The 12,481-nt window shown below is 36.6% G+C and overlaps 5 protein-coding genes across 5 annotated transcripts; all 5 read left to right on the forward strand.

The window, feature by feature from the left end:
- Positions 1-1,736: 1,736 nt before the first annotated feature.
- LOC121962139 (complement C1q-like protein 3) lies at positions 1,737-3,983 on the forward strand. Its single transcript, XM_042512333.2, has 3 exons — positions 1,737-1,948; positions 2,072-2,200; positions 3,391-3,983. Exons 1-3 carry the CDS (start codon positions 1,843-1,845, stop codon positions 3,669-3,671), a joined length of 516 nt encoding a protein of 171 aa, XP_042368267.1. The 5' UTR covers positions 1,737-1,842; the 3' UTR covers positions 3,672-3,983.
- A 416-nt stretch (positions 3,984-4,399) lies between these two features.
- Positions 4,400-6,288, forward strand: LOC121962138 (cerebellin-1-like). The gene is made up of 3 exons (XM_042512332.2): positions 4,400-4,706; positions 4,842-4,973; positions 5,972-6,288. Exons 1-3 carry the CDS (start codon positions 4,484-4,486, stop codon positions 6,250-6,252), a joined length of 636 nt encoding a protein of 211 aa, XP_042368266.1. The 5' UTR covers positions 4,400-4,483; the 3' UTR covers positions 6,253-6,288.
- Positions 6,289-6,401: 113 nt separating this feature from the next.
- On the forward strand, positions 6,402-8,052 carry LOC121962439 (cerebellin-1-like). Its single transcript, XM_042512695.2, has 3 exons — positions 6,402-6,838; positions 7,049-7,180; positions 7,436-8,052. Exons 1-3 carry the CDS (start codon positions 6,574-6,576, stop codon positions 7,714-7,716), a joined length of 678 nt encoding a protein of 225 aa, XP_042368629.2. The 5' UTR covers positions 6,402-6,573; the 3' UTR covers positions 7,717-8,052.
- Positions 8,053-8,360: 308 nt separating this feature from the next.
- On the forward strand, positions 8,361-9,902 carry LOC121962282 (caprin-2-like). Its single transcript, XM_042512514.2, has 3 exons — positions 8,361-8,704; positions 8,936-9,067; positions 9,213-9,902. Exons 1-3 carry the CDS (start codon positions 8,407-8,409, stop codon positions 9,491-9,493), a joined length of 711 nt encoding a protein of 236 aa, XP_042368448.1. The 5' UTR covers positions 8,361-8,406; the 3' UTR covers positions 9,494-9,902.
- Positions 9,903-10,745: 843 nt separating this feature from the next.
- On the forward strand, positions 10,746-12,348 carry LOC121962281 (cerebellin-1-like). The gene is made up of 3 exons (XM_042512513.2): positions 10,746-11,128; positions 11,346-11,477; positions 11,799-12,348. The coding sequence occupies exons 1-3, from the start codon at positions 10,789-10,791 to the stop codon at positions 12,077-12,079; spliced, it is 753 nt and encodes a 250-aa protein (XP_042368447.2). The 5' UTR covers positions 10,746-10,788; the 3' UTR covers positions 12,080-12,348.
- Positions 12,349-12,481: the final 133 nt, after the last annotated feature.

Raw genomic sequence — 12,481 nt, forward strand, 5'->3', positions numbered from 1 at the left:
TGTTATTGCTATATTGTGTGTGTGTTGTGTACAGGCATAGATGTTTTTGGGGTTTTTTTAAAAGTTTTTTTGGTTTTTTTTTTTAGGGCAAGCAGGGTCCAGACGCCGAAGTGGTTACCCAGCAATGTTTCCATGTGTTTGTTACAGCAAACTTTTTATCAAACACTTGCCATCTACACAGCACATACCAATAAAAAACAACATAAGGATTCATTTTTGCCAAGGACTGATCTTGGGTAATGTTTTACAGTTCAGTGCGACAGATTAAAATGAACTAGTTCATAGTCCACAGTTTTACCTTTTTTTTTTATCTCAGCAAATAAAAAAAGAAAGCTGAAGGCCAAAGCAACAAGCAGTGGTTCAAAATCAGCAAGGTTAATGTCCTTAAGTGGAACAGACATTGAGTAAATAGAGTAGGAAGGTCAACCAAACAGAATCAGTTTCACTGTTTAACTCACTCACACATTAGAACAAATCTTACAGCTTGTATGACTGTGTTCGAAGTCAAACAATTACAGGCCATCACTGATCAAAGGACATAAAAACAGAGCAGACAAGTGATCTAGATCGTGGGAGACAGAGATATTTTTTTAATCAAGGTTATTAATCTTGTTCATGTTGCTGTTTTGGGACCTAACTTTGGCCCGGGAAACTCCCAGAGCAACTGACACAGAAAAGACACAATCAAGTCACAATCGACCTGCCATCCTGACGCTTGTCAGGTTCTCCTGAGAGAAATCTGTGCCAAAAAAGGGGCTTTACAAAACAAGCTGAAGATTTCAGAAGGAACCACTAGTTATACAATTCAGTGGAAAATGAGCAGGGATTCTCAGAAATATTAATACTGAAACTTTCAACTTCCCTGTCAGAGGATACCTTGTTAAGAGGAAGTTAGAGAAAGCAGCTAAGCAGACCATATTTGGTCTAAGAGTACAGTAAACTGTTACACAAAAGGCTGAAACAGCATTCTTTCATGAACTGTTTTTAAAAAAGTCCAACATGAAATGAAACCTTGTGTATGTGCATTAAACTTTAGGCCATGTGATGGAAAATGTTTTGTGTCAGATAGTAGCTCATGCTGTGGTCTGAGATCGTCGTGAGTGAAAACCAATGTATTTTTTTATAACTGTTTGTTACGAAAATCTACATACAACAGTTCATAAGATATCTAAGAAACCAGTGCTCCACAAATGACGATATGTATGTGTAAAGTCACGAAAGGTTGTTTTGTGACCCATCCACCATCTCAACATGTAGCTCCTTAATATTTGTTTACATTGGTTATAAAACAGTTACTGGCTCAAGATTACATGGGTTACTTTTCGTAGGTATACACACAAACAATGCATGAAAATAGCATGCAACATTTTTAATACAACAGTTTGTATGATATCTTACAAATTAGAGTCCCATTAATAACTTTATGTACTTAAGCTACTTTACATATATATATATAGATAGATAGATAGATATAGATATAGATATATTTACAAAATGACACAGACATCATGACACAAAGGAAATCCATATTTACTTTGTCAAAAATAATAAATATATTTAAAAAAATAATAAAATACTGCACAATAACTAATACTAACATACTAATATCAACATATCTATCTGGAGCATCTGATCAAACCCTCCAAGGTGCTACACTTTACACAGAGGCATGTGACAATGTCAAAAGTGCACAGGTCATCATTAATCCAACCGTATATAAGCAGCCAGAGGAGTCTTATCGCACAGTGGTGAGGAGATCTTGAATAATCTGCTGCTGCTGGTTGTGTGTCTGTTCTGCAGTCTGATTCAAACAGCTGAAACAGAAAATACTGCTATTCCAACATGTGTGATGAACTGACGGAGTTGAATGCCCTGACAGAAAAACTGGAAGCTCTGGAAACCAGGCTTAAGGATAGTGAAAACCAGATTGTGGAGCTGAGGAACAAAGGTAGAGTGCGACCCAAAGATTGCTTTACAGGGTTTAATGAAACATTTATTGAGCCATGAGTGAAATGTGATGCAATGTGGAAATACAAAATAATGTGACGAGAATATTTTTTGCTTTTCACAGAAAGAACAAAGGTGATATTCAGTGCTGAGGCTGGGGCAAGAGGAGCAATTGGACCTTTTAACACAGAGACAACTCTTGTCTACAAAAGGGTGATTACAAATATCGGAAATGCCTACAGTGAATTCACAGGTGAGGGCATCAAGGACCTGCAATCACTTGCTCAATTCTCATTTTAACATGAATAAATCACATCAGTAATCCTTGTCTGTTATCCAACACTGCAACATTTTAAGATTGTAGAATCCAACCTGTTCTCATTCGCAGGTTGTCAAGTACTGATGCTTTGTAATGCTCCTATGCGTCTGAAAGTGACACACAGGGTGACATTTTAGTGTATAGAACATCGTGCATTGTCTTAAAATAAGTATGTTTGTTGCATTAAGTGGGTGACGTCAGTGTGGGATGACGACTGATGAACTGTGGTCTCCTTGGGGGAAGTTGTGTTTGACCCATCCACCTCGTCTCCCTCCCATCTTACATGGACTTTCTCTCACTCATTACACTGTTTTCAGTTTGTTCGTGTGCGTATTAAAAGTAAAGCGCTTCAGTTTTTACATAACCCATGTAATCAGTAAGGCGGTGATCACGTTTGCTCAGTAGTATGAAGACTGAAAGTTGGTGTAAGGAGAGAGGTTGGGTCAAACAAACACAGGACTTTCCCCCAGAAGACTAGTGTTTGTTTCTCGTATGAAACCAAGTGAACTTTAGGTTGTTATCACCATGTTTCTTTTTCAAAATCTAATCTAATCTATCCTATGTAACAAGTACATTAAGTGACAACACCATTGGTGGGGCTTTAATTCATCAGATATAAAACAAACCATGGTATGAGGATATGCTGTGCTACTATATCAGTTGCTCTCAGTGCCATGTACTGCAGTGGAATGGTTTACACTGGAAAAAGATGAAAGGCCAGTGCATCTCATAAAAAAGTTAAAGGATGCCTTTGGTGTTGACATCACACACTGAGGGACGTGATAAAGCCGTTTTTAACAACGTGGAAATGAGAACAGAATGTGGTGCAATCCTGGATCAATGTGAACCAGCAATTCTCAATTTACCTCCTCACATGCGTCATGCTGATTACTTAGGTGGTCGTGATTTTAATCATCCAGTTAATCAAATTCACAGAACTTTGTTTTCAATCTTAACCCTAAAATTTCAGTTTAATATGATGCTGTTAAACGGCGTGGACTTAGATGAGGTCATCTATGCCCTGTAGCTTGAAAAAACACTTTTGATGTTATTTAGTTATTCAAACAAAAAAAAGAAGAAAAAAACCTATTAAAGGTGTGCAACACCCTCTTGTCGTCCCACAGGTATATTCACTGCACCTGTTGCCGGTGTCTATTACTTCACTATCTTCCATCATGCTGGAGGAGGCCCTGGGACAGAGCTGTTCCTCTACAAAAACAGCCAGCACATCGTCACGACACAGGATCATCCCTCAGTCCATGAAACGGCTCATAACGGAGGAAATGCAGTGTTCCTGCAGCTGTACCAAGGGGACCAAGTGTATGTGCGCATGGGTGCAAACTCACATATTTATGGATCCAACTACCACACAACCTTCAGTGGTTTTTTGGTCAGCCGAATGTGAGAACAGCTGACTCAGCGGTTATTTACCACTTTGTTGGGATAAAGAATCAATACTTATACATTTACGTGATGTTTTATTGTGTAATGACTAACTGACTGTTATTGGATGCGTAACTGTTCAGTCATTGTGTTAGTTTGTTGCAATTTGAACAAATATGCTGACATTTGAAAAGATGACCTGATACAGCAAACATGGGCATGGAACAAGCAGTTATTAATAAATTTAGTTGAGAAATGTGTTCATAAGCATTTAATGTGTGTCTTTTGTGTAACTCTAAAATAAATTAATGAATTAATAAAATACATAACATTATTATTATTGTTGTTGTTGTTATCATTATTATTATTATTATTATTATTATTATTGTTGTTGTTGTTGTTGTTGTTGTTGTTGTTGTTAAATATGGATCAAATCAGTAATCTCTGCATTGTTAGAAAATAAGTTACACATGTTGTGATACAAGCTTCTTCAAATCACAGAGTGAGAATGAAATATTGTTTCATAATTTCAAATTCAAACTCAACCAACTTCAGCTTAATTTCTTGTTGATGCAAAACTCCCTGAAACATGTGAATCTTTAAAGAGTAACTGAAATCAGTGAAAAGCTGAACATCTGTGTTTACTTTTCTCCAGGTTATCAGAGGTTAACTGACTGTCAGCACACAGAAGTAAATAGTATTTTCTCATTGCACAATAAGCCTCGTTTAAAATGGGAAGTTGAAAATGAACAGATTAAACCACGTGAGGGCAACCAAAAGGACCCAAAAGACAGAGTTTAGAGAGAGAAACAGACATTGAGTCTACTTGGGAGGATGCATTTCACCATTTTATTGTTTGTGTCATTGTTCTGCGGCTGGATTTTGGCCCAGGATGAAGGCGATCCGCCTGGAACGGAGATATTTAATGAAACACAGTCATGCTTTCCTGATATGTGTAATCTCCTGAAAGATTTTGGTGGCTTGAGAGAAAAACTCAAAACTGTGGAAGCCAGACTGAAGGAAAGTGAAAACCAGCTTTGTGAACTGAAGAGCAAAGGTAAAGTGATTTTTTTTTTCTCCAATTGAAGACTTTGGTGTTGAATCTCTCGGTGATGAGATAAACGAAATGAAATTTTGGAAATAAGTTCAGAAAAATAATGTTATTAAGATGATTATGTTTTGCCTTGCACAGAGAGGACCATGGTGGTGTTCAGTGCAGCAGCAGGAGGAGGAAATAAAGCCATTGGACCCTTCAGCACAGACAAAACCTTAATCTACAGAAAAGTGATAACAAATATTGGCAACGCCTACAATCAAGTCACTGGTATGTATTCACACCTTGATCTGTATCTCTTTCCTATAAAAAAAAATTACTATGAAATATAAACCAAATCAATTCAGACTCTTAAATAAAGTTGAATGTTTTTGGTTTGTGACCTGCTGACATTCACTACAGCCTCAACTGTTAATTGTGTTTGATACTTAGCAAATGTTAACATGCTAACATATTAAACCATCATGGTTAATAAAGTGCTGCAGGGATAAACTTTTTCTGCTTCTGTTTCCCTCATCAAAATGCATTTTTCCATTGGATTTTGAATCATAGTCACATTAATATTTATGATACTTGTACATCTTCTTCAGTAACATATCTCCACATGTAAACACCACTTTTATTATTTCTGAAGCAGAGATACAATCACCAGAAATAAAAAACTAATGTTAGGCAATAAACAAACAAACACAAGGTCGTATGATTTTAATGTTTCCATATTTAGGCCATATTTGGCATGATCATGTTTGTAGTCTAATTTAGCCATTTGTTAGCAGCCTCCGTTTTTAAAACACTGAAAGCTTTGACATTAACAAGTGGGATACTTACAGAAATGTTTTACGTCATAGAAATGTGAAAGTTTGTAAGCTTCTGTAAACCACAGACTTTATTTCAGGCATCTAACCAAAAACACATTTACTTTAACAGGTTTTAGGACTTGTTTCTTGGACACTCTATATAGTGAATAATATACCTGCCAAAAAACATGCTCGCATGATTATTGTAAGCAATGACAGGTTGTAGGCTCTTGTTTTGACATAAAATTATCCAAAATTCTTTATTAGGAATTTTTCATTTTTTACATGTATGTATTGCTATAATGAAAAGAGGTCCAGGACGTGCAGTATATGTAGGCTTGGATTTACTGTAATTTCTACAGCAGGTTGCAATAAAGCAAACAAGTACTTTAAATGTCATCCAGCCAGTTTTAAAAAAATCAAGAAAAATTTGACAAAGCTGCTAACTGTCGGAATAAAATGTTTCCACAGGTATCTTTGCTGCACCTGTAAAGGGCATTTACTACTTCACCTTCCATCATCACGCTGGAGGAACAAACATAGTCAGTCTATCGCTCATGAAGAACAACGAGGTTGTTGTGATGAACTATGACCATCGCACAACAGCAGACGGGGCTGATAACGGAGGCAACGCAGTGTTCCTGCAGCTGCAGCAAGGGGACCATGTGTATGTGCGCTTGGATGCAAACTCACACGTTTGGGGAAATGATGTCATCACCACCTTCAGTGGTTTTTTGGTCAATGAGGTTTGAGAGACTGTGAATAAAGATATGATTCATTTATCATTATTTGTGGAGTATGTTTTATTACAGAAGGTGTAGGACATGAGACTTTTTTTTTTTTTACCTCAAACAGGAACTAAAGGCACTAAAGACTGTAAAAATTAATTTATCAGTAAATGCATTATTATTTCCTTATTGTTCTTCCACAGAGCTTACCAGTAAGATAAGACAGCCACATATCAAATGGTATGTTAAAAATTAACAGGTCATCTTTGAAAAACATAAAAGCAGAAGGTAGGATCACAGCACTCACAATTTAGGCGACTGAGCGATCTGAAATTAACGGAAAAGATGAATATCACCATTTTATTGTATGTGTCTCTGCTCTGCGGCCTTATTTGGGCCCAGGATGATGAGAAACTGACTGAAACAGAACAAACTGGTGAAAGGCAGTCATGCTATCCTGACACATGTGATCTGCTGCGAGAATTTCTTGCAATGAGAGATAATCTTGAAGCTGTGGAAACCAGGCTGAAGAACAGTGAGACCAGGCTGAAGGACAGCGAGACCAGGCTGAGGAACAGTGAGAACCAGATTCTGGAACTGAGGAACAAAGGTGGAGTGATTTTATTGAAGAATTATTTTGTGTTTTATGACGGCATACACATAGCTGAGTTGAAACAAAAGTTCTACAAACTTAACAACAAAAGATGATGGTAGCATTATAGAAGCTGTCTTCTCATGGTTTCATTAACATGATCATTGGAAGTCTTAGAAGGACTCTGGGAATACTTGTGTAATGAATATGCTTGTCTTTTTTTCACAGAAAGAACCAAGGTGATATTTAGTGCAGCAGTAGGGGAAGGATCTAAAGACATTGGTCCCTTCAACAGAGACATAACTCTAATCTACAGAGATGTAAAGACAAACATTGGTAATGCCTACAGTCCATCCACAGGTAATACTCACAATCATCTGCATGCTATTAAGTAACACCTGCTGCAAAATCATCAAGAAAAACAGACATACTGCTTTGCTGTCTAGTAATCTGGATGTCTAAGCGTACATTGAAACATTACATTTTTGGGGAAAAACTGATATTTGGTTTATTTTGTTGGAAGACCATAAAACAAAGATCTGAAGACTACTTATTATTTGTGATTTGACTTGAGAAAACATTAAAAATATGACCGACACCCTGCTGTCTCCACAGGTATTTTTGTCGCCCCTGTTGCAGGTGTTTATTACTTCACCATCTTTTATCATGCTGGAGGATATCATCAATCAAAGCTGCAGCTCTACAAAAACAATCAACATATGGTCACGACCCATGATCATGCATCACAACATGATGGAGCTGATAATGGAGGAAACGCAGTGTTCATGCAGCTGCAGCCAGGAGACCAGGTGTATGTGCGCATGGTTGCAAAATCACATGTTTGGGGATCTGACTACCATACCACCTTCAGTGGTTTTCTAGTCACTCAGATGTGAAAACTAATACACTGAATATGTGTTCATTCCTGTTTGAAGGTGGATGCGAAAATCTGAGATCACAACATGAATACAGCATTATTTTTAATCCTAATTAAAATGAAATTAGGCTGCTTTAGTCATTTAGATCTGCAAAATCGACAGGTTGTTTGGAAAATCAACGAAAAGAAGATACTGCAGACCTCAGCACATTGGTTGTAGATGTTTGCACTGCTCAAGTCTTTGCTTGGATTGTGTCAATTGAACAATAATGTTTTTTTATGATTGTCATTTTTTTATGTTTTTATGCTACAATCATTTTTCCATGAGGATAATAAAGTTGAAATACAATCTTGATCCTTTCTGGTGTTTGTTGTCTATCATTTTTGCTCTGGATGAATTTGGGTTGCTACAGAGCACTAAATGAACCTTTAGAAACAGATGTGGATCATCAAGCAACTTTTTTTACATTTATCTTTGCTAAACAGAGTTTAGAAACTGCTTGCTTTTTTGTTACAGTATTAAATGATGTTATCATCTGCAAACATCTGAACTTCACACTTTGAGCAGTACTGAGCTTACAAATACTATAATAAAGTCACGTGTCAAACAAAATGTTAAAAATTAACTGCTCATCATTCACAACATAAAAGCAACCTGAGGGATCACAGTCAGTTTAGGCAACTGTGAGGTGTTTAATCAACTTCCAAAATGGATTTCACCATTTTGTCGTTTGTCTTGCTGTTCTGTGGTCTGAGTACGGCCCAGGACGATAGTAAAAATACTGAAACAGAAAAAACAGGATCATGTCATCCTGACATGTGTGATGTCCTGAGAGAGTTTGGAGTTATGACAGAAAAACTCAGAGCTATGGAGAGCAGGATGAAGGACAGTGAAACCAGGCTGCAGAACAGCGAAACCATGCTGAAGGATTGCCAAACCAGGCTGATGGACAGTGAAATCAGGCTGAGGGACAACGAAAACCAGATTCTGGAACTTAGAGACAAAGGTAAAATGAAATTTTAAAATTTCATCGAAGAATTCTTTTAGCATTTTTTTGTATTGTGAAAAACAAACGATTACATAAACTGAAACAAAACAACTCAGGCAAACTAAATGACAAAGATGATCGAGCACGGGTCTTTACATGCAGGTCAAACCTACATTGGTGCTGGTCAGTATTGCATTTTTCATGAAAGGACTCTGGACAAACCCATGTGATCATGTGATTTTTATGCAGAAAGAACCAAGGTGATATTCAGTGCCGCAACAGGAGGAGGAGATAGAATAATTGGACCCTTCAACACAAACATTACTCTTATCTACAGAACTGTGATAACAAACATCGGTAATGCCTACAGTCCATACACAGGTAATACTCACAATTACCCACACTCTACCTGTCTTCTTATCTAGATGTCTAAGAACACACTGAAACCATAAAATTACGTTTTGAGTTGATCTTAGTTAAAAGCTGTAATAAAAAAAAAACTTTTACCACCGTGTTGTTTCCACAGGCATCTTCACTGCACCTGTTGCAGGTGTTTATTACTTTACCATCTTCTATCATGCTAATGGACATCAACCAGGAATGCTGTTTCTATTCAAGAACAATCACCCGATGGTCATGACAGATGATCACCGCTGTGATTATGACACAGCTGATAACGGAGGAAACGCAGCGTTCCTGCAGCTGCAGCCAGGAGACCAGGTGTATGTGCTCATGCGCGCACATACACATGTTTATGGGTCCGACTACCACACGACTTTCAGTGGTTCTTTAGTCACTCAAATGTGAGAATGGGTGTAAATCTCTACATGTCTTTTCATTCCTGCTTATGGATAAAAGAACAAATAAATAAATCTAATAAATCACAACATGATGAACAAATAAATCTTTTATATTTCACATCTAATGAAACAGAAGGCTGTTGCTCATGAATTAAAAAGTGTTAAAGTTAAATTAGTCTTCATTAATCTCTGTTGCATTTAGTTCTTTTTGCTTCAAAATTATAAGTTTGTTCAGAAAATAAACAAAAAGAAGATACTGCAGCCCCTGACACATTGTTTGGTTGTAGGATTTTACACATTGCTAGTTTTTACTTCACTTATGTCTCTGTTTGCGTGGACTATGTCAATATGCTTTAAGTTTTAATGTTACAATTGATTTTTACTGGGAAGATAATAAAGTTGATTTATGATCATGATCTTGTTTGAAGACACTGAAAATAAATAATGTGCTAGAGGAGGACGACCTTATAGCATACAAAGACTGAACAGTGGTGATATAAATACATCTTAAACAGTGAAAATATTGAGGAAAAGGATGGAAATAAGACTTTATTGTTCATTGACATAGTCTGTTGTGCTATATAAATAGAACATAAAAAAGGGTTGATAAAATCGGGAGCACATTCATTTATGCTTTAATTGCTAAATTATAATGACTTTTCTCCATTTTAACACTACTACCTGCACTTTTCTAAAGAAGAACGTGACTTCAACAATACCTGCAATAAATTAATACATTTCTGGTGTCAGCTATCAAGGTACTAATACCTGCAGTTCCAGGGCAATGTAGATTATCAGTTTAAAAAACAAGCCATAAAACTGGGCAACGGTTCACAGATTTTTGCTCTTGTTTCCTTGAAGCTCAAGTTTTCTAAAATGCTGTCAAAGAATATTGAAATAAGTCCACTAAAATTGTTATACAGCACTGCAGCTTCAAAGTTACCCTTTTACAATTTTTGTTCTGCCAGGGTTTTCATTTTGATTATCAAGAAAAAACCTTTCGAATGATTTTGGTGATATTGTAGGAAACAATCTTTTCATATGTGCTTTTTTACAATTACTTGATTTCTTTCATATCTTGTCCTTTTATTTATTATCCTTTTTAGCAAAGCACATTGAATTGCCAGGTTGTTTATAGGTGTGACGCTGCACAAATGCAAATGTTTAATCTTTGAACCTAACTATTTCCTCATTGCATCAATGCTCATTGCATTGATGTTAAAAATTAACACGTCATTTCTGAACAAAATAAAAGCAGCAAGTTGGATCACATCAGTCAGAGATTTTTGATCAACTTTGAAGATGAATTTTGCCATTTCACTGTTTGTTTTGCTGTTCAGCGGTTTGATTTTGGCTCAGGATGATGGTAACACCACTGAATTGCAAACACAGCCATGTGGTAATGTTGACATGTGTGAAATCCTGAAAGAGTTTGGTGCCATGACAGAAAAGCTTAGAAATGTAGAGACCAGGCTGCAGAACAGCGAAACTGCGCTGAAGGATTGCCAAACTAGGCTGACTGACAGTGAGACCAAGCTTAAAAACACAGAGTCCAGGCTTACAGACACCGAGGCCAGGCTTACAGACACCGAGACCAAGCTGAAGGACAGCCAAAACCGGATTCTAAAACTTGAGGAAAAAGGTAAAGTGATTTTTTCTGATGATGCATTTTGTGTTTTGAGGAATACACAGTTAGTTGTGTTGAAACAAAATTAGCATGGTAGAACTTGTCTTCAGTTTCATTCACATTCTTAGACGTCTTTTCAATACTTATGTTTTTGTTTTGCTGTTGCTGTTGAAAAAAGTTTTTAGTCGCTTGATAGAACTTGTAATTGTGCAACGACTATTGTTTTTCACAGAAAGAACCAGAGTGATGTTCAGTGCTGTAACAGGAGGAGGAAATAAAGCAATTGGACCATTCAACACAGACACGACTCTAATCTACAGAGTAGTAAAAACAAACATTGGTAATGCCTACAGTCCATCCACAGGTAATACTCACAATAACCTACAGTCTACCTGTCTACTAATCTAGATGTCTATGAACACACTGAAACTATAAAATTATGTTTTGAGTTGATCTGCATTAAAAGTTGTACAAAAAAACACACAATCTGCTTTCCTGTCTAGCAATCTGGATGTCTAAGAACACATTAAAAAACCACATTTTTATGGGAATAACAGTAATTTTTGGTTTATTTTATTTCAAGGCAATAAAAAAAAAAAAACACTGTAGACTACTGATGATAATTGTCATTTGTGATTAGAGAAAAAACAGAAAAAATATGACTGACACACTGCTGTCTTTGCAGGTATTTTTAATGCCCCTTTTGCAGGTTTTTACTACTTCACCATCTTTTATCATGCTGGAGGACATGAACCATTAGTGCTGCTGCTCTACAAGAACCACGAAATAGTGGTGATGACAAGTGATCACTCAGTAAATTATGACAGTGCAGATAATGGAGGAAACGCAGTGTTCCTGCAGCTGCAGAAAGGAGACCAGGTGTATGTGCGCTTGGCTAAAAACTCCCATGTTTGGGGATCTGACTACCATACCACCTTCAGTGGATTCTTGGTCTCTCAAATGTGAGAATCGATGTATCTCTTTTGTTGTTCCTGATGATTATATGAAAACATTACTTTTATAGTTTAGATTTGATAAAACAAAAGGCAGCTGCTTATGAAATAAAGAAAATGAGATGAGGCTTCTTTTATCATTGCTTGTTAGTATTAACACGTTTTTTTTTTCATTGCTCATGTCTCTGTTTGGACTGTCAATTTCATAATCATGTTTTTATAAATGTTTTTATGCCACAGTTATTTTTTCCATTCAGATAATAAAGCTGAATTATGATCTTGTTTGGAGTTTGTTGTCTATTTCTTTTGGCTTTGGATGAATTGAAGTTGCTACAGTATACTAAATGAAGGTCCGCTTATCATTGCAGCATCACATCTTTGAATTTTCAAAAAACTGCGTCCTTTTACATAGAAG

This window comes from Plectropomus leopardus, chromosome 23 (genome assembly GCF_026936395.1).
Source record: "Plectropomus leopardus strain MGB_pleo_1.0 chromosome 23, ASM2693639v1, whole genome shotgun sequence".
NCBI lineage: Eukaryota > Metazoa > Chordata > Actinopteri > Perciformes > Serranidae > Plectropomus > Plectropomus leopardus.

Bases quoted from the DNA above. Each gene is read 5' to 3' on its own strand.
- LOC121962139 (XM_042512333.2), top strand. From the start codon at position 1,843: ATGTGTGATGAACTGACGGAGTTGAATGCCCTGACAGAAAAACTGGAA. The intron at 1,949-2,071 runs GTAGAGTGCGAC...TGCTTTTCACAG, and splicing joins TGTGGAGCTGAGGAACAAAG to AAAGAACAAAGGTGATATTC. The intron at 2,201-3,390 runs GTGAGGGCATCA...GTCGTCCCACAG, and splicing joins TGCCTACAGTGAATTCACAG to GTATATTCACTGCACCTGTT.
- LOC121962138 (XM_042512332.2), top strand. From the start codon at position 4,484: ATGCATTTCACCATTTTATTGTTTGTGTCATTGTTCTGCGGCTGGATT. The intron at 4,707-4,841 runs GTAAAGTGATTT...TGCCTTGCACAG, and splicing joins TTGTGAACTGAAGAGCAAAG to AGAGGACCATGGTGGTGTTC. The intron at 4,974-5,971 runs GTATGTATTCAC...ATGTTTCCACAG, and splicing joins CGCCTACAATCAAGTCACTG to GTATCTTTGCTGCACCTGTA.
- LOC121962439 (XM_042512695.2), top strand. From the start codon at position 6,574: ATGAATATCACCATTTTATTGTATGTGTCTCTGCTCTGCGGCCTTATT. The intron at 6,839-7,048 runs GTGGAGTGATTT...TTTTTTTCACAG, and splicing joins TCTGGAACTGAGGAACAAAG to AAAGAACCAAGGTGATATTT. The intron at 7,181-7,435 runs GTAATACTCACA...CTGTCTCCACAG, and splicing joins TGCCTACAGTCCATCCACAG to GTATTTTTGTCGCCCCTGTT.
- LOC121962282 (XM_042512514.2), top strand. From the start codon at position 8,407: ATGGATTTCACCATTTTGTCGTTTGTCTTGCTGTTCTGTGGTCTGAGT. The intron at 8,705-8,935 runs GTAAAATGAAAT...ATTTTTATGCAG, and splicing joins TCTGGAACTTAGAGACAAAG to AAAGAACCAAGGTGATATTC. The intron at 9,068-9,212 runs GTAATACTCACA...TTGTTTCCACAG, and splicing joins TGCCTACAGTCCATACACAG to GCATCTTCACTGCACCTGTT.
- LOC121962281 (XM_042512513.2), top strand. From the start codon at position 10,789: ATGAATTTTGCCATTTCACTGTTTGTTTTGCTGTTCAGCGGTTTGATT. The intron at 11,129-11,345 runs GTAAAGTGATTT...TGTTTTTCACAG, and splicing joins TCTAAAACTTGAGGAAAAAG to AAAGAACCAGAGTGATGTTC. The intron at 11,478-11,798 runs GTAATACTCACA...CTGTCTTTGCAG, and splicing joins TGCCTACAGTCCATCCACAG to GTATTTTTAATGCCCCTTTT.